The 24,792-nt window shown below is 36.6% G+C and overlaps 1 protein-coding gene across 2 annotated transcripts in view; it reads left to right on the top strand.

Annotated features, from left to right (window-relative positions):
• NECTIN3 (nectin cell adhesion molecule 3) overlaps positions 1-24,178 on the top strand; it is a 51,788-nt gene extending 27,610 nt beyond the window's left edge. For both annotated transcript variants that reach the window (XM_065649317.1, XM_065649327.1), the window contains exons 3-6: positions 5,172-5,468; positions 7,411-7,528; positions 12,668-12,819; positions 21,451-24,178. In XM_065649317.1, coding sequence (XP_065505389.1) covers positions 5,172-5,468; positions 7,411-7,528; positions 12,668-12,819; positions 21,451-22,043 — 1,160 coding nt within the window. In that variant the 3' untranslated portion in view covers positions 22,044-24,178. The remainder of the gene's footprint in view (positions 1-5,171; positions 5,469-7,410; positions 7,529-12,667; positions 12,820-21,450) is intronic.
• The last annotated feature ends 614 nt before the right edge of the window (positions 24,179-24,792 follow it).

The raw sequence follows: 24,792 nt of genomic DNA, 5'->3' as shown, positions 1-24,792 counted from the left end.
AAGTTACTTTATCCATGGAAAGTAGTCAAGTGGTATTTTCTGCAGTTGAGGTGGTCCTCGATGACTCTATTTTTTGTAAGGAAAAAAAAGCTTTTTAAGATTTTCTTTCATTTCTTTCATCTCTGCTTTTCACAATAGTAGGATACAATATGAGAGTAAACAGATGGCTGTAGCACACAGTATGTAAACTGGTTTTCACTACAACGTGGAGTAAAATAAATGCATCAGAACAAGTGGCTTAATCCAATTCAAAACAATTAACTTGGCCAGAAGAAGTTCTATGTGATAAACAAAGCATATGGCCTTATGGCGCTGTCTTTCTACCTTGTCTTCTGTCTGTACTACAAGTGGTTATGTCTGTGGCTGTTGTAGTAATCTCTTGACTTTAGGTTTCAGCTATTGTGCTTCGTCAACATACAGTGGAAGGTTCTTATTGTTTTCCCTCATACCTTCTGGTCAGACCCTATTTCTGAGATTTTTTTTTTTCATATCATTTTAGTAGTTGTGTCCATTTTGCCCTTCAAATTTTAGATTTATGGAGAACATAAGGAACAACTTGGAAAGCAAATGTATGGCCTCTGTGTTTATTCTATGTTTGAAAATGTAGGAGGACAGCAACTTGCTTGATAAGATATATATTATCAAAAATTACGGTTAGAGTAGGTAAGTAAGTATTTGTCAGGCCAGCAGTGGTCCTGATCATAGTTTTTTCATAGTTGATGGTGTATATGGTTGCTGATAGTTGTAAGCGTCTCTGACTTGGTATAAACCTCAGAATTGCAAAGCCCAGCTACTATTTGCAAAGATGCCTTTCTGTCCTAATTAGCAGCTGCCTAGCTTGCATGTACAGCTGGGTAGCCAACACTCTGGACTTCTGTGTTCTTTGGCCCCAGCAGGGTGTTTTCTGTCCTTTTGAAAACTTGTTGCTACACTGACATCTACACTTAAACAGTAAAAATACTGGGCAAGTAATGGTTTTCAGAGTTTGCATGTAACTGAATAACTTCGAGCTTTACTAGTCTGAGCTCAGCAGAGTCTTAAAACATGGAATAGCTCCAATCAAAATTTAAAACCTGATGTGACTTAAAAGCAGCTTTATTCTGACTGCATTCTCCCACTGTTCTAAACAAACTCTCACTTAAGTGAGGAGAGAAGTTCATGTCCTTGGCTGAAACTGTTTCCAGTCCAAGGTGCAGTGACTTTTTCCCTAGACCCTGTCTGTTCCTATTTAGCAAAGAATTTGTTTCCTTCCTATATGTAGTGGACATATGTAACTTAATCATGTAGTAGAAGCTTGTACAGGGTAAGGCAAAGACACTGAAGGCAAATGGAGGAAAAATAACTACATGATAAAATATCCTGTATTTTGCCAGAGTACACTGGTCACTTAAGACCATATTTAGAACCCCTGTCTTATGCTGCTTCAGCTTAACAGACTTACTATGTGTGATGACCTTGCTCACTCCAAGTTTGCTTCACTTTGTGCTGCATGTTGTCTTAAGGAAATACACAGTAAAAGAAAAGGTTAAGATAGTGAAAATATGAAAATGCTTTTTGGGTCAAACAGGTGTATTGGCCTTGTCTAAAACTTTGGTTCTTCAAAATTACCTTGTTAAACTAGGGGAAAAAATGGAGAATTGTATGCCAATCTGTTTCTTAAGATGCTGACTAAACTGGCTGAAATGGTGTCTGAAGGCAGAAAAGATGTGTGACAGGGTGGCTTGCACAGCTAATGTTACAAACTTGAGCGTTGTATATGACTATTTAAAATACTTGATTCAGTTTGACTCTGTCTTGTTAAGCTAGGCTTCTTAGCATGGGTATTGATAAAGTAGATCTTGTTCTTCTGCAAGCCAGCTCTTACCAATGCTACAAGTGAAGAATGAGTTGCATAGATTTGAATTTCAAAGGTAGATGTAGGTCTCACCATGAATAGATCCCAGACACACTAATGAAGGAGTTCTTACAATAAGTATTTAAGGGAAGATGTATGTCAAACAGTACGGCAAATGGATCCTCTCAGTTCTGATAAAGTAATGAATGGTGTTTGAAAAGTGCTAGTTGATGACATGTACCACACAATACTCTAGGCCAAGAAAAAGTATCAAGTAGAGAAAAAATAAGTGAACTTACTGTCTTAAACAAAAAACACCACCCAAAGTCAAAGAATTAATTAGTGAGCATGATAAGTTACACAGAAATATAAGGCTTCTGGTTTTGTGGGGAGAGAAAATAAAAAGTAGAAATACTCTTTTGGAAAGAAGTTATTCCAGTAAATGTCAGTTGTGATGAAAGAAGGCCTGACAATTCCTAGGGGCGTGCTGTTGCCAAGGAATTAGTGAATTTATTGTTAAGTGGAAATAATACTATTTTTGTTGTAATTATGCCAATTTCATCCAGATCTCCTGTGCACAGTGACAGAAGAAAATTAGTTTTAAAACTAACAGAAGCAGTTGAAAAAGGCTTATGAAGTACTTAAATCCAAGAAGAAACTTCGAGGCCTGGAAACTTAGTGCAATAGGATTTAAGACTCTCTTTTCTGGATGCCTTATGTTGTTTTTCTGTAAAGAAGTGTAAGGACTTGTGCAACAAGGCATCTCTGGTTGTCCACGTGAATGTAAGGGGAAGCTAGAGTACATAGGGTTAAATTAGATAGTGATCATGAATCAGTAAAAGGGATAGCACAGACGTTCAAGCTAGTTGAGACTTCCTAAACAGCTACATATCTAGCTTCCATGCTTCACCCACCATTTCTTATAACTCAAATATAATTCATGCCGTAATATTGCTTTGGATTTGCGCAACTATTCTTCTCTTAAAATATGAATGAGATAATCCATGTGAACTGACCTTTTGATAACCTCTGTCTATTTGGTCAGTGTATCTACTCTGATTATTTAAAGGGAATGGGGAAAACTGCCACTGCCCTTGAACTCTTACACTATGGAAGCAGGTTCTTTCTGGTTTTGGATCTTTGTGGGTTTGATGGCTTCCTTTCCCAAACTAAGTGTTATTGCCACCTTCTTTTCCATTTGACCTGAATAGAGCATAATGTTTCTACTGAATGGATAGAGCAGCTTCTCTAACACTTCAGTATGGTTCATGTGGCACACTGAGTGGTCCTGGGACAAAAGAGGACTTCTGTAAGAGTCTGTGTATATAGAAGTTACACTTAAAACAGCCAGCCCAAAACCCACAAAAAGCACTCCTAACCCACACTTAGTGTAATCTTTTTTCCAAGTTGAAAACAGAAACTGTTGCCCAGTGTGAGAGGTGAGATGCCCGTGGCCCCTTGTAATTAAGGATTCATTCTCAAGATATCTATCTTAATCCATGAGTGAAACAGCTATTAATAGAAAGGCTGTAGAAAGAGTAACTGGATTTCTGCTGGTTTTGCCTCAGTTGCTGGGACAAAGTAATCCTGAAGGATAGACTACGGAAATGAGTATCTCAACAACAGTTGCTTTCCACTTTTTAGCATGTAGCTCTTTGTTACAGTTGGTGTGTAGTCCAAGAATAATGATTTATGGGAAAATGTGACAGCAGAAGCCTAACCATTAGTGAAGTATAAGAAAAACGAAAGCACCAAAACACATTGGACTTATTCTAAGTATATTTTATGAAGTCAAGTTGTTTTGAATAGTTCAGCTTTGTGTTTTTCTGACAACTGTAAAACTAAGAAGTACACAAGGCTCTGAAACTAGCCAGTCTCTCAAATTTCAGATATCACTTGAGAAAGCAAAGTATGCTTTTTCATAATAATGATAAGAGAAGCTAGGCTTTTTGGAATCTATATTCTGTGCTCTGGTTACTGTCACTTAATACTTGAAGCCATTTTTTTCTTTAAAAAAAAAAGTGAAGCAGCATACTGAGTAGCATACTTTGGGTCTGGAGATCTCTGCTACCTTAGTTAAGACTTCTTGTTGACTTATGTATCCTGTCACAAAAGGGTAGAGGAAAAATTCTGGGGTAGTGTACTTTTTTTGAGGAAAATTCAAAGGAGTAGAATATATGAAACTTTATTTACAGCTAAAACAATTTGAGTCTATAAGTTCTGGCATGAAAACCTAATGGTAGCTTCTAATTTAACTGATTTCACTATGGTGGGGATCTGGAAGGGGATACAGCACTAATTACATTTAGTGTCTTACAAGCAAAAAGATACTAAAGTTGGGTGTTTACTTCTGCATTTCAGTAATACTACAGAAGCTATTGAAAAGGTTACTACTTGTGATTTGGGTGGAACAAGGTAGTAATGTTTGTTAAATCAAGGAAACCAAATTGTGGATCAAATAACAAACTATATAATGTCCAGTCCTCTTTGTTAGGTTCAAAGGCTTTTTTCAGATGATGGAATGCTTCATATATACATCAGTTCAAATATCCAAACTCATTGCAGAAAGCTTTAGTTGTTGCTAGTGTTGGAGAGCAAGGAATCAAATTTTGAAAGAAGCTGTGTTAGAGATCTAGAAGAGGTTTATTTACAGTAGGGTTGCTAACAAACCACAGAGGGTAGGCATTCAGAGAAATCTATATAGACAGAATTTTATTTATATAGAGAAAAAATTATTTGTATATCTAACATACAAATTTTATATAAAATTATGTATATTTGTGTGCATGTTAATCTTTTAAAAATATAATGTGTATATATAATAAAAATCCATTTTTAGAGGTTAACTGTCCTTTTCAGCATGGAATCAATTTATATTATACGTACCAACACTGAATTAAATAGCTTTGAAGTGGCACAAACGAACAATATAGATTAATACTTTAAAGTCTAATGCTTGGAAGTGCAGCAGAATCTTAACTTTTTTAAAAAAATCATGGTATAGTTTCAACCTAATATCTTATGCTGTCTGTCAGACACTGCGATTGGAGCACCATAGTTGACATTTTGAACTTAACACCTTGGAATTCCCTGTCAATGCATTAAATGTAGTGCATGAGCAACATTAAACTTTAAAGAGTGGACAAAGGTGAACAGTATCAGCAGGCCAGAGCTTTGCAGAGCTATCATCTTTGACATATGGCATGATCTTATTTCTAGGATATCTGATTAGCATGGCATTTTGCAAATGGATTAGATCTTGTCTCTTTTACAAAGCAACAGTTTTAAAGATATAGAGTATTTCTTGTTTAAATTTACTTTTTTTTTCCTTTCCTAGTTGAACCTATTGTGAGCTTAATGAAAGGACCAAGCCCTCTAATAGATGGTGCAAATAGGACAGTAGCAGCAACTTGTACAGCAGCTGCTGGAAAACCTGCTGCAGAGATTGAATGGGAAGGAGGTCTTGGTGAAATGGAATCCAGCTCTACTTTGTTTCCAAATGAAACAGTGACAGTTGTCAGTCAGTATATGATTGTCCCTACACGCTTTGCAAGAGGAAGACGTATAACTTGTATTGTGAGGCACCCTGCTTTGGAGAAGGAGATGAGATACGCTCATGTGTTGGACATACAGTGTAAGTATTCTGTAAGGTAGTTACTACTTGGCACATATCTTATGACTACCCTCTTTATTGGTGTATACCTTCCACAGGAAGGATACGAGCACTTACTGCTTCAGGAAAAAAGGAAAAATTAAAGCTGTATAGAAAAGCATGAGGTAAGAGGGTAGATCAGGCAGGAGTAGAAACCTAGAGTAACTGTATGGAAAAAAAAAAAAAACCAAACAAAACAAAAAACCACACATGAACCATGCCCTGCACGGCCCACCTCCCCCCCCCCCAAAAAAAAAAAAACCACCAAAAAAAACCAAAAACAAAAATGAAAACAAAACTAGTCACAAAGCTGGGATACCATTATATTTCTACTATTTGTCTTGGGTGTTGGCTCATGGGTAAACACTATTATTCATGTTTATGTTTAACATTGAAAAGATTACAGACAAGAGCAAAGTCAGTTGATCTGTAAACTGTTTATATTGCTTTACAATTTCAGCAATATTAAAATTCTAATGAAGGTTCATGTTTGAGATGACAAGTTGAAAGTAGATGTTAAGGGGGTCAGTAAGTTATTTTCAAATTGCTCACTAAGCTTTTTCCACTCTAATTTGCATAAGGAAACAAGAACATAATATATAAATTCCTAATGTTGTTATTCAGCTTCAGGTTGTTTGTCTTATTCAAACCAGTACCAGGCTTGTTGAATAAGTTTATTGCTTTAAAACACATGAGTATGAAGTGATATGGCTTAACAATGCTGCTTAGCTAAAACCAATTAAGACAAATACCTTTAGGCATGTGATCCATTTTTTTGTTAGACAATGCATACGTGACCAAAACAAACTATTTTCAAGGGGTTTTTTTGGTGTTCTGTCTCAGTTGTGTTCTGCTTTAAAGTTCTTAAATCATAGAACTCTGACAATTCAATTAGAAGAAATTTAGTGGCTTGAAAAAGGAAACTTTGCTATTTTGGTTTGACTAAAATCTCTTCTGGGTTTGTTTTTGTTCTGTTTGGTAAAGAATCACTTATTTGGGCATAAAATAATGATTAGTACTTGTATTTTTTTTAATGTTGAAATGAAGTTCTAGATTGAAGTGCCATTGATACAGAAACAGAAGTAAAGATTATTTGTTCTCATTAGCATATCAAACAGTGAATAAGAGAATGAAGTTCCATATTTAAAGTGAAATGAGGGGGCAAGCTGGTCTTAAACTTATTTTTATCTGAAATTAGTGCTAAGGCATTTTTCAGAACTTATGACAAAATTGTAAGCGACACAGCAGCAAGTGAGAAGCAGAAATTTTATGTCTGTTTTGTCTAGTCTACCTTTAGTCTTCTGTTATGCTTACAGCTTTTGTAACTATTCCTTCATCTCTACTGTAGGAACTTACACTAAATCATACCGGTTCCTCTGTTCTCTGGGTTCTGAATGTTTCAGCTAGGGCTCTCTGGCTTATCCGAAGTGGCCTCCTTGCTTTATAGAGGCCCAACAACATAATTCTACATTATAATGCCAGTGGATAACTTTTAACCTTTTTAACTGGCATCTGAGAACTTTTTGCTGATTTCCTCATCACTGAGCTTCTCAAAGTGCTGGTTCTGATCCCTTGCTGTATGTTGTTAGTGAGAAGTAGCTCTAAATTACCATTCCTCACTTCTAAAAAAACCCGATTAGTTTTTTCTGAAGTCCTCTCACTTCCCCAAAGTGCTATATGTTTGCTGAAACAGGATAGTCGCACCGATTAAAACAACTTACTATTCCCGATCTGATTCACTGCTGTATATTATACTGTAGCTTGGAATTATATTGGTGTTTTCTATGTATTTTGTTAGTGGTGGTTTTTATATTAAACAAAAAACCGAAATCTACCCTCTGCTCCAGTGAGCTGACCGTTATACACAATTCATGTTTAAAGAAAATATTGTTATTTTTAAAAGGTTAAATCTTTTTTTTGTCAGATGCCCCAGAAGTTTCCATAACTGGCTATGATGGAAACTGGTTCATTGGAAGAGAGAATGTTCAGCTCAGATGTAATGCTGATGCAAATCCATTACCTATGGAATTTATGTGGACCAGGTAAATATTTATAAAAAGGGGCTTGCTGTGTGATTGAAGTGGTATAATCTAAGTTTCCAGTAAAAGCCTGTTTTGAAAACAAGAAGTATGACTTGTGTTGGTTTGTAATGGTATTATTCAGCCTTTTAAAGACTGATACAAGGAGGATACAAGAGGTGTGTGTGTGAATATGGGTAAGTGGATATCTTATAAATTTACAGGACTGAACAGGGTGTCATTACTCTCAGAATAAAATCTTTTGTAGTTACTTAATAAAGTAGACTACACTGTATATATTGTAGTATATAGAGCAGAGCCCAATAAATATAGTATGGATCCAACTGTTTTTTCATTAGTTCTGTTTATTATTACTTAAAGTACAATGTAAACACTTGAACAGGCTTTTGTGTATGTACATTTTAAAATCTGGAAATTACAGTTGAGATGGCAAAAACTGCTTATTGAGTTATGAGATTTGTCAGGTTTTTCAAAAGTGCTCAAGCAGTTGCCAGGACACACAAATGCAGTGTTTTGTGTAGCGATGGAAACTAGGTCTTGAACATAAGTGTCTTGTGAAAAAAAAAAAAAATATATATATATATATAAAATCCTTACATGTAACAGCTGCATTTCATGAATGTATGGATTGGGTGGACTCTAGTCTGAAATTTTCTGTTTTGCTTTTGGAGCTCTGGACGTACTTTGGTCAAGAGACAGAGGAAGACAATAAAAACAAGCATAGATCAAAATCTGTCCTGTGAAGAGAAAAAAAAAAAAATAAACCTAGCTATTTTAAATTGATTTGTTGCCTGTAGAAACAAAGGAAATAACTTCCCTAAGGACAGTGTAAATTTATACATAGCTGTGTTGTAGTGCTTCTGTTGATAAAATGACAGGAATATTTACTGATGTGAAGCTGTAATCCATTTCCTTACCTTCTCAATGGTAGATATAATTTAGTGTATAGTAACAGTAGTCATAATGTGGTTTGAAAATGTGCTATTGATTTGGAATTGTTCAATGGCAGTTTGACAGAAAAGTAAAACATTACTATAACTCATAGAATCATAGAATGTCCTGAGTTGGAAGGGACCCACAAGGATAATCAAGTCCAACTCCTGTCCCTGCATGTGACAACCCCACAGTTCACACCACGTGTCTGAGGGTGTTGTCCAGTCTCTTCTTGAACACTGTCAGGCTTGGGGCCGTGACACCTCCCTGGGGAGCCTGTTCCAGTGCTCCACCACCCTCTGGGGGAAGAACCTTTTCCTCATGTCCAACCTGAACCTCCCCTGGCACATCTTCCTGCCATTCCCTTGGGTTCTATCATTAGTCACCAGAGAGAAGAGATCAGCGCCTGCCTCTCCTCCCCTTGTGAGGAAGCTGTAGCCACCATGAGGTCTCACCTCAATCACCTCTGAGCTGAACAAACCCAGTGACTTCAGCTGCTCCTCATACGGCTTCCCCTCCAAACCCTTCACCAACTTCGTAGCCTCCTCTGGACACTCTCCAGTAGCTTTATATCCTTTTTATCCTGTGGTGCCCGGATCTGTACACAGTGCAGAGCAGAGCGGGACAATCACCTCCCTGCCCAGCTGGCAATGCTGTGCTTGGTGCACCCAGGACATAGGTGGCCCTCTTGGCTGCCAGGGACACTGTTGGCTCATGTTCAACTTGCCATCAACCAGAACCCCCAGATCCCTCTCCCCAGATCTGCTCTCCAGCCTCTCATCCCCCAGTCTGTATGTACAGCCAGGGTTGCTGTGTCCCAGGTGCAAAGTCTGGCACTTGGTCTTGAACTTCATGTGAATGGTGATTGCCCCGTTCTCCAATTTGTCCAGATCCCTCTGTAAGCCCTTTCTACCTGTGAGAGAGTGTCAACAGCTCCTCCCAATTTTGAGTCATTGGTAAACTTACTTAGTATTCCCTCAAGTCCTGAGTCTAAGTCATTTATAAAGACATTGAGGAGTGCTGGCCCTAAGATGGATCCCTGCAGAACCCGCTAGTAACTGTCCGCCAGCCTGACGTAACCCCATTTACTAGAACCCTTTGAGCCCAGCCTGTCAGCCCATTGCTCCCCCACTGTATTGTGTGTTTATCCAGCTGTATGCTGAACATCTTGTCCAGGAGAATACTGTGAGGGACAGTATCAAAGGCTTTACTGCAATCCAAAGAGATCACATCATCTGGCTTCCCTTGGTCAACTAGGCGGGTAACCTCGTCATAGAACAAAATTAAGTTTGTTGAGCAAGACTTTCCCCTCACGAACCCATGCTGGCTGGGATCAATGACTGCGTTGTCATTCAGATGGTTTTTAATAACTCCCAGAATAATCTTCTCCATGATTTTGCCATGCACAGAAGTGAGGCTGACAGGCCTGTAGTTGCCAGGGTCATCCCTGTTGCCCTTTCTTGTAGATTGAGACAATGTTTGCCAGCTTCCAACCATCTGGGACCTTTCCAGGTTCCCAGGAGCATTGAAAAAGTCATGGAGAGAGGTCTCGCTGTGACATCAGCCAGATCTTTAAGCACCGCACCCATGGATGAATCCCATCAGGCCCCCACTGACTTGTAGGGATTTAGCTGGAGCAGCAAATCCTGTACAAGATCTGGATTGATTGGGAGTTTATTGTTCATGCAGCCATGTTTTTCTAACCTAGGGCTATGGGGGCCCCCTAGTCCGTCTTTGGTGTTGAAGACCAAGGCAAAGAAAGCATTAAACATCTCGGCTTTGTCTGTATCCCTGTTAATGAGGTGATCATGCTCATTTAGTAATAGGCCAATGTTATTTCTAGTTTGCTTTTTGCCATTAGCTTTAAAAAGCCTTTTCTGTTGCCTTTCACAGTACTGGCCAACTTCAATTCTACTTGAGCTTTGGCAGCACAAATTTCTTCCTTACAATGGCGAGCAGCATCTCTGTAGTCCTCCCATGTTGCCCAACCTTGCTTCCACTGACAGCTTTTCCCCTGTATTTCAAGAAGATCCCTGCTCAACCAAGCCAGCTTTTTGCCTTGCCTGCTAGATTTTCGACGTTTTGGAGTTGCCTGGTCCTGTGTTTTTAGTAGATGTACTTAACAACCAACACAGATGGACCCCAACACCCTCAAAAGCTCTTTCCCAGGGAATCTTCCTAAGTAGCTCTCTGAGCAGACTGAAGTCTGCTCTCCTCATGTCTAGTGTTAAGGTCTTGCTGGCAGTTTTCTTTCTATTAGCAAAGATTTTGAACCTCACTGCCTCGTGGTCACTGTGGCCAAGGGAGCCACCAGTTGCCGCTTCTCCCATGAGACCCTCTCTGTTAGTGAGAATCAAATCCAGGAAGGCACCTTTCCTGGTAAGTTCCTTGAGCACCTGTCTCAATCTTAAAAGCAGCCATTGAAATCTTAAGTCAATATTGCAACTAAGTCTAGTGAGAATGGCATGGCTACTCTAAAGTAGGTTCAGTAAAATGTGTGCTTTCCATATGTGCTACAGTAGGCTTCCATCCAATGCTTGGCTCAAAATTGGTGTGATGAGAAATTTCAATGCACAATTCCTGTGTTTAGAAAAAGCCTGCTGAGCTTTCAACAGCAGCATCACTTGTTTCTTCAGATGAACTGAGTTCTCAGTTCTCTCATTCGAATTTGAGAGGTATGTAAGAACTAATCAATACAACTTCTCTTTCCAATTCCAGAAGAAATACACATATTTAAATACATTTAAAGCACTTCAACCTTCAGAGGTCACTTAAAGTTCCTAAGGTTAAAGCTGAACCAGCTTTTACTAGAAAAGCTTCATTTTCTGGGATAAAACTAGTTGCTCGAATGAAAAGTACACAAGAAGCTGTAGTATTAATGAATGAAGAACTTCAAGAGGAAAAAAGTTCTGTGCAAGAGAAGGACAGCTTGAGTGTTTAAGGAAGTGGAAACTAACTATATTGAAATTGTGTGCTTTCTTACTGGTTTCAAACTATAATAGCTTCTAGAACTACTATACCAAAAAACTTTACCTCTTGGAAGCAAAGGTTACATTGTATTTGCTAGAATAGTAATATTTTAATGGTCAATAATATTTTAAAATGTTTTGTGTATGAAGGCTTTTAGAATAGAGCTTTCAAACCAATTAACTATTTTATGTGTTTTTGAAATACTTTTGGTACTATGAATTATGAAGTGCATGCTTAATCACTTGTAAACTTTTTATGCTGAAGCAATTCTGGGCAATAATAATTGTCAGCAGAGCAATGTTGTCTTGAACCTACATTTGTTGGAGATAACATTTAGTGTTAAATGGGAGGTTTTTTTCATTGGTGTGCCTATTTTAAAGTGTCAGGTGTGGCTTTTTGTTCAATACTACTTTTAAAATCATACTTGCAAAATACTTCTAAGATACTGAGACCTGGTCATCACATGTTTGAATGTTGACTTAGTCTTGCTTAGTTGTTACTAGATTATTAGATAAAAGCAAAATGGGATGCAATGGCTTGAAATTACACAGGTGTTTAATGGGCAGCTCTGTTAAAGTAGTTCCAGTGCCCTTGTTCTGTGCTTACACAGTTGATACTGCAATCACATGCAGAATGCTACAGGGAAGTGATAGATTTGGAAAAAACAGTTGATTGGAAACAATATATTTAACCAGTTGTTTCCCTGAATGTATCACCAAGCACCAAATTTGGTTTCAGTGCTTTAGATGGAAAAGTGATGGGGATGAGAAGAGGCAGGTTGAGAGGAAAGAAACTGCTTGAATTTTTGCTCAGAAATTCTAGTCAAAATGTCCTGTAAATTGTGTACTGACAAATACTTATTGTGACAGCTCAGCTGGATGCAAAAGAACAGGTAGATAATCATGACAACAGTCTAAGTGCTTCTTAGTTTGACTGTTAGTTTTCAGAGCTTGAGTTGGATTGTTCCTCCAAGTTGAGATAATGTTTTCTTAGTTGTGTTGGTGTTCATTTGTAGACAGCTTCTTAGTGCCAGCAGATTTGGCATTTAAAGGAGTTGGCACAGAAATTAAATGCGAAGTGTTCAGGTGGACACTGAGGATATTCAGTAAAAGCCCACTGACAATGTCAGGGCACAGCGATAAGGTCGCTCTCTAGGCTATTACAGATATGATTTTTAAACTAGTTATATTTAGATTTTAGTCATAAAGATTCACGGTTGAAATATAATTTTTCTTTTAGGTTGGATGGACAGTGGCCTGAAGGATTGCTATCTGTCAACAACACTCTGCAGTTCAGTAACCCATTGACTTACAACTACACTGGGACTTATATCTGTAAGGTGACTAATGCCCTTGGTCAGAGAAGTGATCAGAAGACCATTTACATATTGGGTAAGTCTTCTCAGCAAAGACAGTGCGTTAACTTGGATTTTCTTTCAGTCAGTCGTTGAAATGGCAGACTGAATAGCCAGTTGATGCATAAAATATTTGCACCTTTTAATTGCTTGAAAAACTATTTAAAGCATGGACTTCCGAGGTACAGTAAGACTTGGGATTAAGCTGATACGTAATAATGGCAACATACAGTGAAAATTCTTAAGGCTAAGCTAGTTCCTATAGTGTTTCTGAGACTCTGTCTTGGTAGGTGAACTTTGTGGGTTTTTTTTTTTCTAGTATTAACTTGCGTTTGGCAAGACATATTGACTGCAATAAACAGTACTTTATCTGTAATACATTGAAAAAACAGATGTTAACGGGAGGGGAACAACTACATTTAAAAAAGTCAAAGATTCTCTGCTTTAAGTTAACATTATGTTCTGAGTCTCTGCATTGTATTCCAGTTAAGCATTGTCTCCTTTCTTCTGGATGCAGATACCCAGTAATCATAAAGTTACCTCACATGGAACTTCTGCTGATCTACTTTATATAATATGGCAAATTTGTATGTGTTTTTAGCACCAGTGCTGTTGGAAAACGTTCTCGTATCTATTAATACAATGTAGTTAATGTTTTACTGTGGCACATTCTTTGTGAAAGAACAACATGACCTACAGTCTATGTGAGTAGTGGTGTACAAGTATGAAAAAGCTCTCCAGATTTTCATAATGGATTAACTAAAGTATCTAATGCCTCACTTGATCAGTAAGTGCTAATATATTATAATGGCTTAAAGAAAATAATGCAAACATGAAAATTAAATCTTCATTCTGTTCTGTGGTGTCACTGCTTTTCAATAAGTTCTTGACATTAGTTATTCCATGATGTGAATTAAGTGTTGGAGTGCATGTTACCCAGTCACAGGATACAAACATAGATGCCTTCTTCGTAAGAACTTAAAACTAAATATGAACACTGAAGGGTTGAGATAAGAATGTAAACTTCAGATTAAAACTGAGGCTACAGGATGTTTGAAGCCACATCTATCAAAATTCATATTTGATAGTTATCTGCATCTTCAGAAGAAAGGATAGTGTTTCAGTCAAACTGACATAACTACACTGCAGGCTATTCTGGAAGACTAGTAAGTTCTAATTAACTGACTAGTTAATGAGCTAGTTAACCTCTAAATAGTTTGAGACAGTGGAATTATTTGTAAACAAATTTTATATAATTCTATCTATTGAAAAACTGTTAAATGCTGCAAATGAATATGAAAGTCACTTCTGTAAGAAGTTACTTTTGGATGCTTGGTTCTAATGCTGCTTTTATGGAGAACAACTCATGGCTGTGTCTCAAAACAGTTCTCAAGACTGTCACACTGTAAGAAGTATCAAGTAAAAAAAAATTTAAAAATCATTAGATTGGATGAAATATTCTCCTGGAATGTAATATTCAAATATACTTACTCAGAAAATAACAATACAGTTTTTAGCTCTGTTCTCAGCCCTACTCTAACTGTAAAGAGAAGGGAAGTTTTTTTAAGTCCAACAGTTTTCAAGTTGTCAGATCTGTGAATACAATATGCTGTAAGTAGAACTCATGCTTTCTACCATGACTGTCATGCATGAAAATATAAGACTATCATTTAAATTATGTTTGTGACTAACAGACTAAAAAGGGGCCAACTATGAAATCATATATGATGTTTCCTAAGATGAATCAATTTTTTGAAAAAGCAGAATAGAAATATGCACCAGGCAAGCTGTAGTGATGGCTTATATTCTAGCCTATGGCAAATGCAGCATAAACTAACTTACTGCAGAGATAGTTAAGCTGCAGTAGTTGATCTTTGTGGACTGATGGATACTGTTGAGGTGTGTGCTGGTTTTCAGCTTTGTTCAGCAGCTTTGTTTTGCTGCAGTAACTTTATTGCAAATAGTAGAAGTTGACTGTTTTTAGGGAGAGTCAAAACTGAACCTCAGCTAGCTAGAGATCATAGAGGGTCGTGGTTCTACAAGTTATGCATACCAGTGAAAACAAATACTTTAGCTGACATTTAATTTCAGTTTTTAAAAAACTTCTTGTTAATCTTTGATTGTGTAGCATGATCAACATCTAAGAAAACACAGGTCCTTTTTAAACAACTTAGAAATCTAATGCCGTATCGCTACAACTAATGCAAGCTGTAATGTAAGTTTAACAATGAGACAAGCATTCAGAACTCTGTTCTACATACCTTAGAGAAGATTATGCCAAACCGATTAAAAGCACTGTATAAACTTTTAGTATATAGGAGACTTGATTAATATGAGAGAGGTGAGGCATTCATAAAGCATCGTACCTGCATTTTTTTCAGAAATTAGTATTAAGCACATTTTGTTGTAACTCTAAGAATAAGTTTTCAGTGCAACTGGCTCTTTAAATAGCTGAAATACTCTTAAAAGGATGCAGGATGGATAAGTGACTATGAAATAGGAAAACTGTTGATTGTAAATAATAGTAACTCAGATTACTCTACAGAGGGAATATAAAGACTGATGTCAGGAGTACAGAAAATAAGACTGAAGTAGTAAACTTTAAGTCAAACTGCTTACCACCTTAATATTTGACTTAACTGAGCAAATCTTATCTAGTAATGGTGAGCATGGCACTGCTGTACTATAGACCAGTCATTTAATTAGCTTATTTTTCTATCTTAGCTTTTTTCCGTTGTATAAAACTTGGCAAAAATATAAATGGAAACTTTGAGGCTAACAAAGCTATATGATCACACCGTCTTTCAAATTTTAATTATGAAGCTGTCAAAGAGGATTTATGAAGTTTAATGTTTCTGAACAGTCATGATGCTGGTAGCTGTAAAGCTTTTTAACTGCTAGAAAAGAATAACTATTAAGTTGAAAGGTGTTGTAGGACTGGAATGTAAGATGAGCAAAAAAATGCTGTTAGTCCTAATATGCATTGTTAAAAATAAAGCTGTATTTTTAATAAATTCTATTGTGTTCCTAACCTTTATGTTAATACTCTTGAAGTGGGGATGGGAAATAGAAGTAGTTGACAGGGTAGAGTCACCAGCTTTTTTTTACAGGAAATGATACATCTTTATATGGATAGGGAAATGCTAAAATGGTGTTTAAAACTAGAGACTTTTTAAGATATTGGGTTTATGGTACAGATATCTTCACTGCTTCTTACTTTTCAGTGATGTAAAGTTAAACTTGGCTTGTGTTGTCCAGCAAAAGCAAGTCATGCTCCTTATGGACTTGGGTGGTGATCAAGTGTTGCTAAAGTTCCTGGCTTACTCTAAGAGCAACAGATTTTCCAAACCAAGCTGTCAGCTTGATATGTAAAGCACTTCATCTTGTAGTATAGATTCACTCTTTTTTTTACACAAGAGATCAAACTTTTTCTCAGCTCTGTGTTCCCTCACCTTCATACTGTTTACTGAGGCTTCCCATTTCTTCATTTGCAAGAAAGAAAGGTGACCTGAGAGACTTGCATTCAGATAACGTTTTTGCTTCCTCTGTCATCTTTTCAAATGATTGCCTTTGGAAAAGTCTGCTTTTTGTTAAAAGTAAAGCCAGCCTTTGTTAGCCAGCAATCCTGGCAATTCTAGGAAGATGTGACTTGTACGGAGTCACCTTCTTGTAGAGTGGATATTGTCAGGGTTAAAACAGCAGAGGCTGATAATGAGTTCTGCTTTGATTCGTCATATATATAGACCTCTCTTCTGAGACAGCATTGTGAAGACAGGTACTCTTGTATTTTCTAAAGTATATATTGGAAGATATTTTGATAAACTACTTTTTTTTTCTGCTGTATAGAAAAGAGGGTCCCAGGATATCCTAACTGCTAGCTTGCATGCTGGTATAGTGGGCTTTGAACTTTCAACATTGTTCCTGAATATTCCTGGCAAGCTTGAGGTTATGTTAATGATAACAGTTTTTCTCATGTCTCAAATAAATGCCAAAATGTTCTACTTGGTGCACACACATCCCAGCTAGAAACCACAAAAGTACACTGAACTTTGAAAATGAATCATTGATTCTGATCAAAGAAATTATTGGTTGCTTCAGGCTGAAACCAATCTTCTTATCTATCATGCTGCCAAAATGGGAACAAACTGAAGATAATCCTAAATAAAATGTTTAACTTCAATGTGGAACCTGTGTACCCAAGATACTTTGTAGGGAGAGGATTACACAGTGTCCTTAGCCACTGCTTGACCTTTACAGTGGGAATGGTTGGAAAAACAATGATAAATTTCAAAGTCATTTAATCTCAGAAATTCAGAAAGACTTCTTTCATGGAAAGGCCACTTTCCTTGCTGTTATGGGGAGCCGCAACATAAGCTTTTCAGCAGTTGAAAGAAAGGGCTGTTTTTATAATGCCCAACTATGTAAAGTTATCAAGTACTTTAATTCTTAGGTACTTACCATCTAAGAGAAATTTAGAAATAACAGCAGGTTAAGAAATAGAGGTAAATATGTCTATGCAAACATACATATAGTACATATACAGGCAGACACTTTCCACTCTATAAAATGAGAACTACAAAGAGAGAGATTGTAATTTGGGCAAAGCCAACTCACTTTTGGATTATAAGCGATGGCAGGTTCTTGTCTTGCAGAAGGCAGAGAAAGCGATGTGGGAGTTGAAGTGTGGATATTGACTAATGTGGGGTTCATGTTTTGTTTTTTAAATGGGGAGAACCAGACTTTATCATGTTTTTTGAATTAGACAGACTTTGACTGTCTGTATTGATACAAAACTAGCCAAGGCATCTTCCCTGCCAAAACTTAGTTTCCGTAATGCTTGACAAATTTTAGCCAAAGGAGATGTGTGCCAGTATTGAATTTGCTGCTTCCTTATTACAGAGCTCATCACCTTACCCCAAAATATTTCATAATAGGCTAAATTCAAAATGGTTTGTAGTTTGAAAATATTGTGCTCTCCAGTTGATTTTTAAACTGGTGTGTTTGTTGATACCAAGGTAGCACTTAACCTAAGATTTTGAAGCTAATGGTCTTGTTCTAAGGGAAATCCATCCATCTCTTTGCCCGTTCATCTTTCTGACACTTGGCTTCTTGTTAGCTTTGAATTCCCATGGAAGCAAAGATGGGGTCTAGACATTTGAACGAGAATGTACTGCAGGGGGATTGAGGGGTGGGATGTAGTGTTCGGGGAAATGAGACATATCATGTAGTTGCATGTTTCTACTCAATTGTAGAAACTCATGGGCCCACGATAAGTTGTTTGTATTGCAAGAGCTGGGAAAACTGTGTCAAGAATTGCAATTTATGAGAAAAGTAAAAATATCAGACTGAAGCTGCTGAAAGTTGGTACTGACTTTCATGGGAAACATCTGGAAAATAAGTAATAGAGGGGAAAATAAGCGTATGGTACAAGGACCACAGTGCTTTGTTTGAGAAGGTATTATTAGAGGTTCATTTGAAATAAAGAGCAAATCTTGCTTGTCTTGATAGAAAACTATCAAAGCCTTTGAAACAAAACAGGAAAACTTGGTGTCTTTTTATGTATGGAGGCAGCTGATGGGTTTACTATTTCATACTAGAAAACAAGTTTTTGCTTTCTTCAGTTGTCTCCTATCCTGTTCTAATGAGGGTGGTAGCTACGTAATAGTAAAAGAAATTTTGGGGGGGGTTTCTTGTCCTAATCATTAGTACAGGGTATACATAATCAGGATTTGAACAGACCCAGAACACAGTAAGGGAGAAAACCAGATATCAAGATGTATTTAACCTAGAACCAAATATTTTTCAGAATTTCCGCCACTTTAAGCTCCCTGGCCTGGATGGATACTTCATGTTGTTGTGGTTTGTGCAACAACACAAGCCTCCATCAGTGAAAGAGATTAGAGATGTTAAACATTGGGTCATAAGTAAAATGTTAAAAGAAAAGAATCAGTAGGAAATTGATGCTTTTAAGTTAAGTGATATTTGAAACAATTAACTTAAAATCAAATTGAGCTGAATGTTTTGTGGAAAGCATTAAGAACGCAAAGAAACATGTTGGTGATGACATGAAATGTTATAACTAAACAGTTTGTTGTTATGAAAGAATATAGTCTTTTAAACCAATGGACGAGTGGCATTTTTTTTAATCTGAAGATTGCTTGCAAATCACATCTCAAATGCTAAATGTTATGGAGTAGAGGTAAGGAACTCTGGCATTCCTGATCTTAATATTGTTTTCTATTTGGGAAACTTGCTTGGTGCAGGAAGTTAAAAAATCTAGTTTTATATTCAGAAAGCTCTGGGTGATCAGAAGTTAACTTCACATGATCTTAGTTATAATTGGCCTTCAACAAGGAAGGATGATTTTAATTTTGCTATTTTTCAACAGTAAAAGGTACCGGCACAAATAGACAGTAGAAGTATTCGTGGCATGGTTATGTGTTCTAGGAATACATATAAGCAAATGCTGAATACATACTACATCTGTAATGAATTTAAGATTAATATGTTAACTAGTGCTTGTAGATAATGCGGCTGGACAACCTGACAGCTGGTGGATGAAACAGGTTTTGAAGGAAAAGCTTTTCATAAAACACTGGTATTTTAATATGCTAATAATAGTGTAATTGCAACTTAATTTCACATATGTGATGGTTAAACTTGCCAGAACGCAAATACTACGTACTTGTGAATGTGTATTCTATATTGTGGGTATGGAGGATTAGAATTAAGACCTCAATATCAGAGGCAAATAGATGAACAATTACAAAAACCAGTTTAAAAAAAATATATATATGGCCTGGAAGAGGATAGTGCTGGTACTGTCTGAAATTGTATTTTAAGCTAACAAATATTACAAATACATTTTAAAGGAAGAGGGGTTTGAGTTTAACTTCTTGACCTATGGATTTGTGGGACATGGGAACACTGGTAAACTTGAATTATTTAATCTCTACTTCTTTGTTAAATTATTAAACTCATTTAAAATCAGTTTTTACTAAAATTGTAATCCAAATATCTCTTGTTCATTTTGGTAGTGCATCTTCCTTGTTCAGTTTCCTGTCTTCTGTCAAATTAATTTCATTTATGTATAGCTCCCTAACAAATCACCACTTTTACATAGCCAAGTAAAATAATCACATGCTTTGAAAAATCTGTATAAATCTTTATGTCAAGCTTAAAATGGTGCATTCAGCAGCAAGGTGCAGTCTGAAGTTCATATTTCCATATTTTAGTGATCATGACAAATATGGCAATTTTATCTAGTCTGAGATAATTGTATGGCCATCTCTGAGTAGTAAGATTAAAAATCATATTTATGGATCTTTAAAGTTATGGTTTGTCAAATAACTGGAAACTTGACAAATCCGCAGTTCTGTCTGTTTTACTTTCTGTAGTGGTAAATTTAGGATGCCTCCGTAATATGGTGGTAGTAGTTCCATGAATCTTGCTTATGGGAATTTAACTAAATAATAATATGACATAATAAGCTACTTGACTGTCAATATAATATTCTCTCTAAAAGATTCAAGCTATAATAACATTCAGTGTTTGTTACTTTACTGATTTTAAGATTACCTTGCATTGGCCAAGGCAAAAAGCCGGTTTTATTCAGTGTGGCACAGAAATAGAAGCTGGAGTTGCATGTGACATTTCCGTTGACTGGGATGATCTCGGGAGACTTTCTCAATGTCATCAGCCCATCACTTGCAACCTTGTCTTCAATACAAATGCATACATCTCCAGTAGACCTAAAGAACAAATGAAAAAGCTGAGTACTGGAGAAGCTTGGTGTCTGGCGATCTCTTTTTTTACTTGCATAACCGAACATTAAATTTTGAATTTAAATTTTAAAAGTTGATATATTGAGGAATAAATATTGAAATTTATTTGTGCATGAGGGATCAAATTGCTTTTAGGAGGAATTCATAGAAGTCATTTTTACTTCAAATGTTACAGGGGTTTTTTTTTTATTTTAAAATCCTGAAAGCTCCTTGCTCAAATGTTACTCTGAGATTAATACAAGCCAGTTTTAACTATGCTTCTTTTACTAATCCCAAGGTGAAGCTGAGTAAGTTGTATTAATGCAACAAATGTTTTTCAAGAGAATAGCTTAAAAATCAGTAGTTCATGTGTTTCTGACTGAGCACACAACTTATAGTTTTTCATTCTTATACTCAGTGTCCTGAATAATTTCTGAACTGGGAATTTCATGTGGAATAATTGGCTCTGTGGCATAACCAGTTAATTTGATATGATATTTCTAACTGCTGGCTGGTAAGATATAGTAAACTGCTTGTGTTTTTCCTAATAGACAGCATTCTTCCATAGGGGAGGTAGAAAATGAACTGTGAACATCTGAGCAGGAAAGCTGCATCTCCTTACTTTGAGGAGGTCAAGCAAGATGTCTACTTAAAGATTGTTTTATTTTTTTCTCTTCATACTTCTATCCTGCTGCAGCATAGCTCAGAACCACGTGCAGTGAAGCTAGTTCAAAGCCTGTGGAAAGTGCAGGACTTTTTGTAGCACAATGAACTTGAGAATGAAAAACTATTCTTGTAGAACATACCCATCAACTTTGCTTTCTTATAAACCCTTAACTGATTAGCTTGCATTGACATTCTGTGCCTTTTCTGTGTCTTGTCTACTTCTTTGCTCTTTCCATTAGATCCTCCTACTACTACCACTCGACTGCCCACGGTTCCCTGGCATCCTTCGACTGATGGCATCACAGGTTTAGCAACAGAACCTAGAATAATAGATTTCCCAACATCAACCTTGCCAGCAATGCAGGAAGACACTTGGGGTACCGTCATCGGTAGTGCGGTGGGTGGGGCGCTCTTCCTCATACTTGTCAGTGTTCTGGTTGGAATTATCTGCTATAGGAGAAGACGGACGTTCCGTGGTGACTACTTTGCTAAGAACTACATTCCACCGTCAGATATGCAGAAAGAGTCTCAAGTAGATGTTCTTCAGTCAGATGATATGGATTCTTACCCTGACAGTATAAAAAAAGAAATAAAGCATCCAATGAACAGCTTAATATCTAAAGATTATTTAGAAGACCCTGAAAAACCAGAGTGGAACAATATAGACAATATTAACAGGTACCAGGAGCGTTATGAAAGACCGATGGATTACTATAACAGTGGAACATTGGGAATGAAGTATATGGGTGGTGAATGTTATGATGACAATGAAGAAGACTTTGTTTCTCACATAGATGGCTCGGTAATATCTCGGAGGGAGTGGTATGTGTAGTAACCACTGAAAACTAAACATGTACCTACAGTTCATTTCATTGGCTGATCACTTTCGGATTGTTTATACTTACACAAGAGGAGGAATAAACTTTTTGAAACTAATTTTTTTGAAGGTTTTTATATTGTGGCTTGACAAATGGAAACATTGAGTCTGGGGAAAATGTATTTGCGCTGCTTTCTTTCCCAATGCTGTACTACTGTTTAAGATTTGAGTTTTACTGCAGAGTGCTTATATTGGTCTATGTCAGAGGTAAAAAAGACTAAATTAAAGTTGCCATTCAAAATTGTTGAAGAACAAATAGTGGCTGTCTTGGCTCTCTGATTTAAAAAGAAGTTTACCTAAGGCAATGATCAAATATAATCTTTGGGGGCATTTACTTTGCAGATTAACTTAATTACTCTGATCTCGATACCATCCATGGTAAACTTAATGCTTCTGTATAGCAAATACTTTACCAAGTAAAATGAGTTACAGCAGAATCAAAGCTTTAAGGGTTTTCTGCACAAAAATGAATACCTCTTAGCATTTTAATGAGCCTTCTTGTAACTATGTACTTAAAAGAAGTCATTGCACTGAAAGTAACTTATGAACAAGATTTTGAGGAGTAACTATATAAACAGGTCAAAGGCTTGTCTTTGAATGAAATGAAAAATTATTTTTTATAGTCGTTGATTTCTAAAGCGTATGCTAGTGTGTGTATATACATACAGTAAGATATTTTGTTAGGCCTGTAATTGGCAAGATGTCAAAACTCATTAATGAATACAAGACTTTTTGCAAGTACACAGGGTACAATTTTAGAGACCCGTTTCTGAGGCTTTGTGAGAATCTTACAATGGAATTTGAAAGCTGGAGAATTGGACACAGCTAGGAAGACTCTAACAGATTTCTAAGCTGGAGGCTGATGCAAATTTGCTTGTTTTCCCAGGTGCCAATAAACATGAAGCACATTAAAGAGGTGTCAAAGCATCTGCTAGAGTTTTTATGACCAGAAGTTAAAACAGCGGTTTTACGCTGCTTCTGAATAAGTTACAATGCTTGCTTTGAAGAGGGTAACTAGAATTTCAGATGATTAATAGGGAAGTGGACACTTGCATTGCTACTTCATATAGTGAAAACACACTCTCCAATGGTGCAACTACAGAATCTATGAAATAGGAGTTTAGATAAATTGTGGAGTCTCTGTACCGCAGTGGATTTGTTTTCCCTGCAAATAAAAGATATTGATTTAACATGTTCTTCATAATGACATTATATGTGGGACATCTCATTTGACATCTGAAGTAGTTCTACTTTGTCTTGAGCAGGTTCACCAAACTAGTTCTGCTGATTATGTAGGGAGGAATGAAATAATTTTAGATGAAATACAGAGCAATGATAAATTCATAATTAGACTAGTAGATCCTTTGAAGTGCCATTTTTAAGTGTTTAGCTGGAGAAAATGAAGCTGATAAGGCTATTAGTATTTGAAACCTGAAAAAGGAAAAATCTCTGCTACCTTTGAAATGTGCTGCACAATTACAGCTGTTTCATGAGCGTTCATACTGGGAGGTCTTTTCCATCCTCATGGTAGCTTACAACATTTAGAGCTTCACAAAAATAGTTGCATTGAGTGTTGTAGACAATACACTGTGATTGCATATGACTGCATGTCTTTAAAAAAGATTAAGACAACAACTTTATTTGAAATTCAAATGGCAAAGCATCCCTAAACAACTTAAGTTCACATTTGGATTGATGAAGTAGTGGTACATGATTGACCGAAGTCTCAATAACAATAGCAAATGATATTGTGTATATCTGTAGTTTGAGTGCAAACACAAGGGAAGGAGTTACATTTCTAGCAGAAGGTTCTCGTCCAAATTATTTCTGGAATAAAGACATCGTACCTCTCTTCAAATAAAAACTACTTGATATATCATCTTTAAAAGATGGTGTTACTTGGAAATAAACATAACCATAAACCTGTTCTCCACATGGGATATTTTGCTTTTGTCTCTGTGGATTTTTTTGTTTTGATTTTTTTTTAATATATATATTTAATTCCTATGGGTTAAGAAGTTGAAATGCGTTGAAGTTGATAATAGGGATAGGACTTCCGTGTGTTGCAATGTTTTGTACATTATGTCTGCTGTATAAAGAATTGATTGTAAGTACAAGTGGCTGTTGTGTGAATAAACTTTTTGTTACGTTCTGGAACACAGGTAGTGTTCAAAAATGTTTGACATATATTCTTAAAATTGCAGATGAAAAAGCATAATAAAACCAGAGGCTGGGTAGAAGAGACTTAAATACTTAAGCTGTGCAAGATGGGCTTTTTAGCATTTCCCCTTGGAGACCCTAAGCTTATAAAATGAGTGCCTTTAGAAACTATTTTTAAAAGTGTGAACCTTGAGAATATTAAATATGGATAGTTACTGTCCAAACAGTTTCACTTAAAGTACAGCTGATACCCTCTCCAGGATTCACCTTTTTTTTTTTTTTTTTAACAAAACACAGCACTTCTTGTTTTCAGTTGCTGTAGCTCTGCTTTAACCATATTTCTTGGAGTGAATCAATTTCCATCTTTCTGACCAACTGATGGTTAAAATGCTGTGTAGCTGGCACCCTGCATCTTAAGCATTCCCTGGCTTTTGAGTTTGGCATGGTAGTTTGAGTTTCTGGTCATTCATCTTCTTAGATGTATAGAATTTTTGTGCCTACTTCTTCCCCAAAGCAATTAAGAAAATCAAATTAAGTGAGCCCT

This window comes from Caloenas nicobarica, chromosome 1, assembly GCF_036013445.1.
Source record: "Caloenas nicobarica isolate bCalNic1 chromosome 1, bCalNic1.hap1, whole genome shotgun sequence".
NCBI classification, from domain to species: domain Eukaryota; kingdom Metazoa; phylum Chordata; class Aves; order Columbiformes; family Columbidae; genus Caloenas; species Caloenas nicobarica.
Note: the sequence above shows the minus strand (reverse complement) of the source record. Positions and strands in the feature narration are given on the sequence as shown.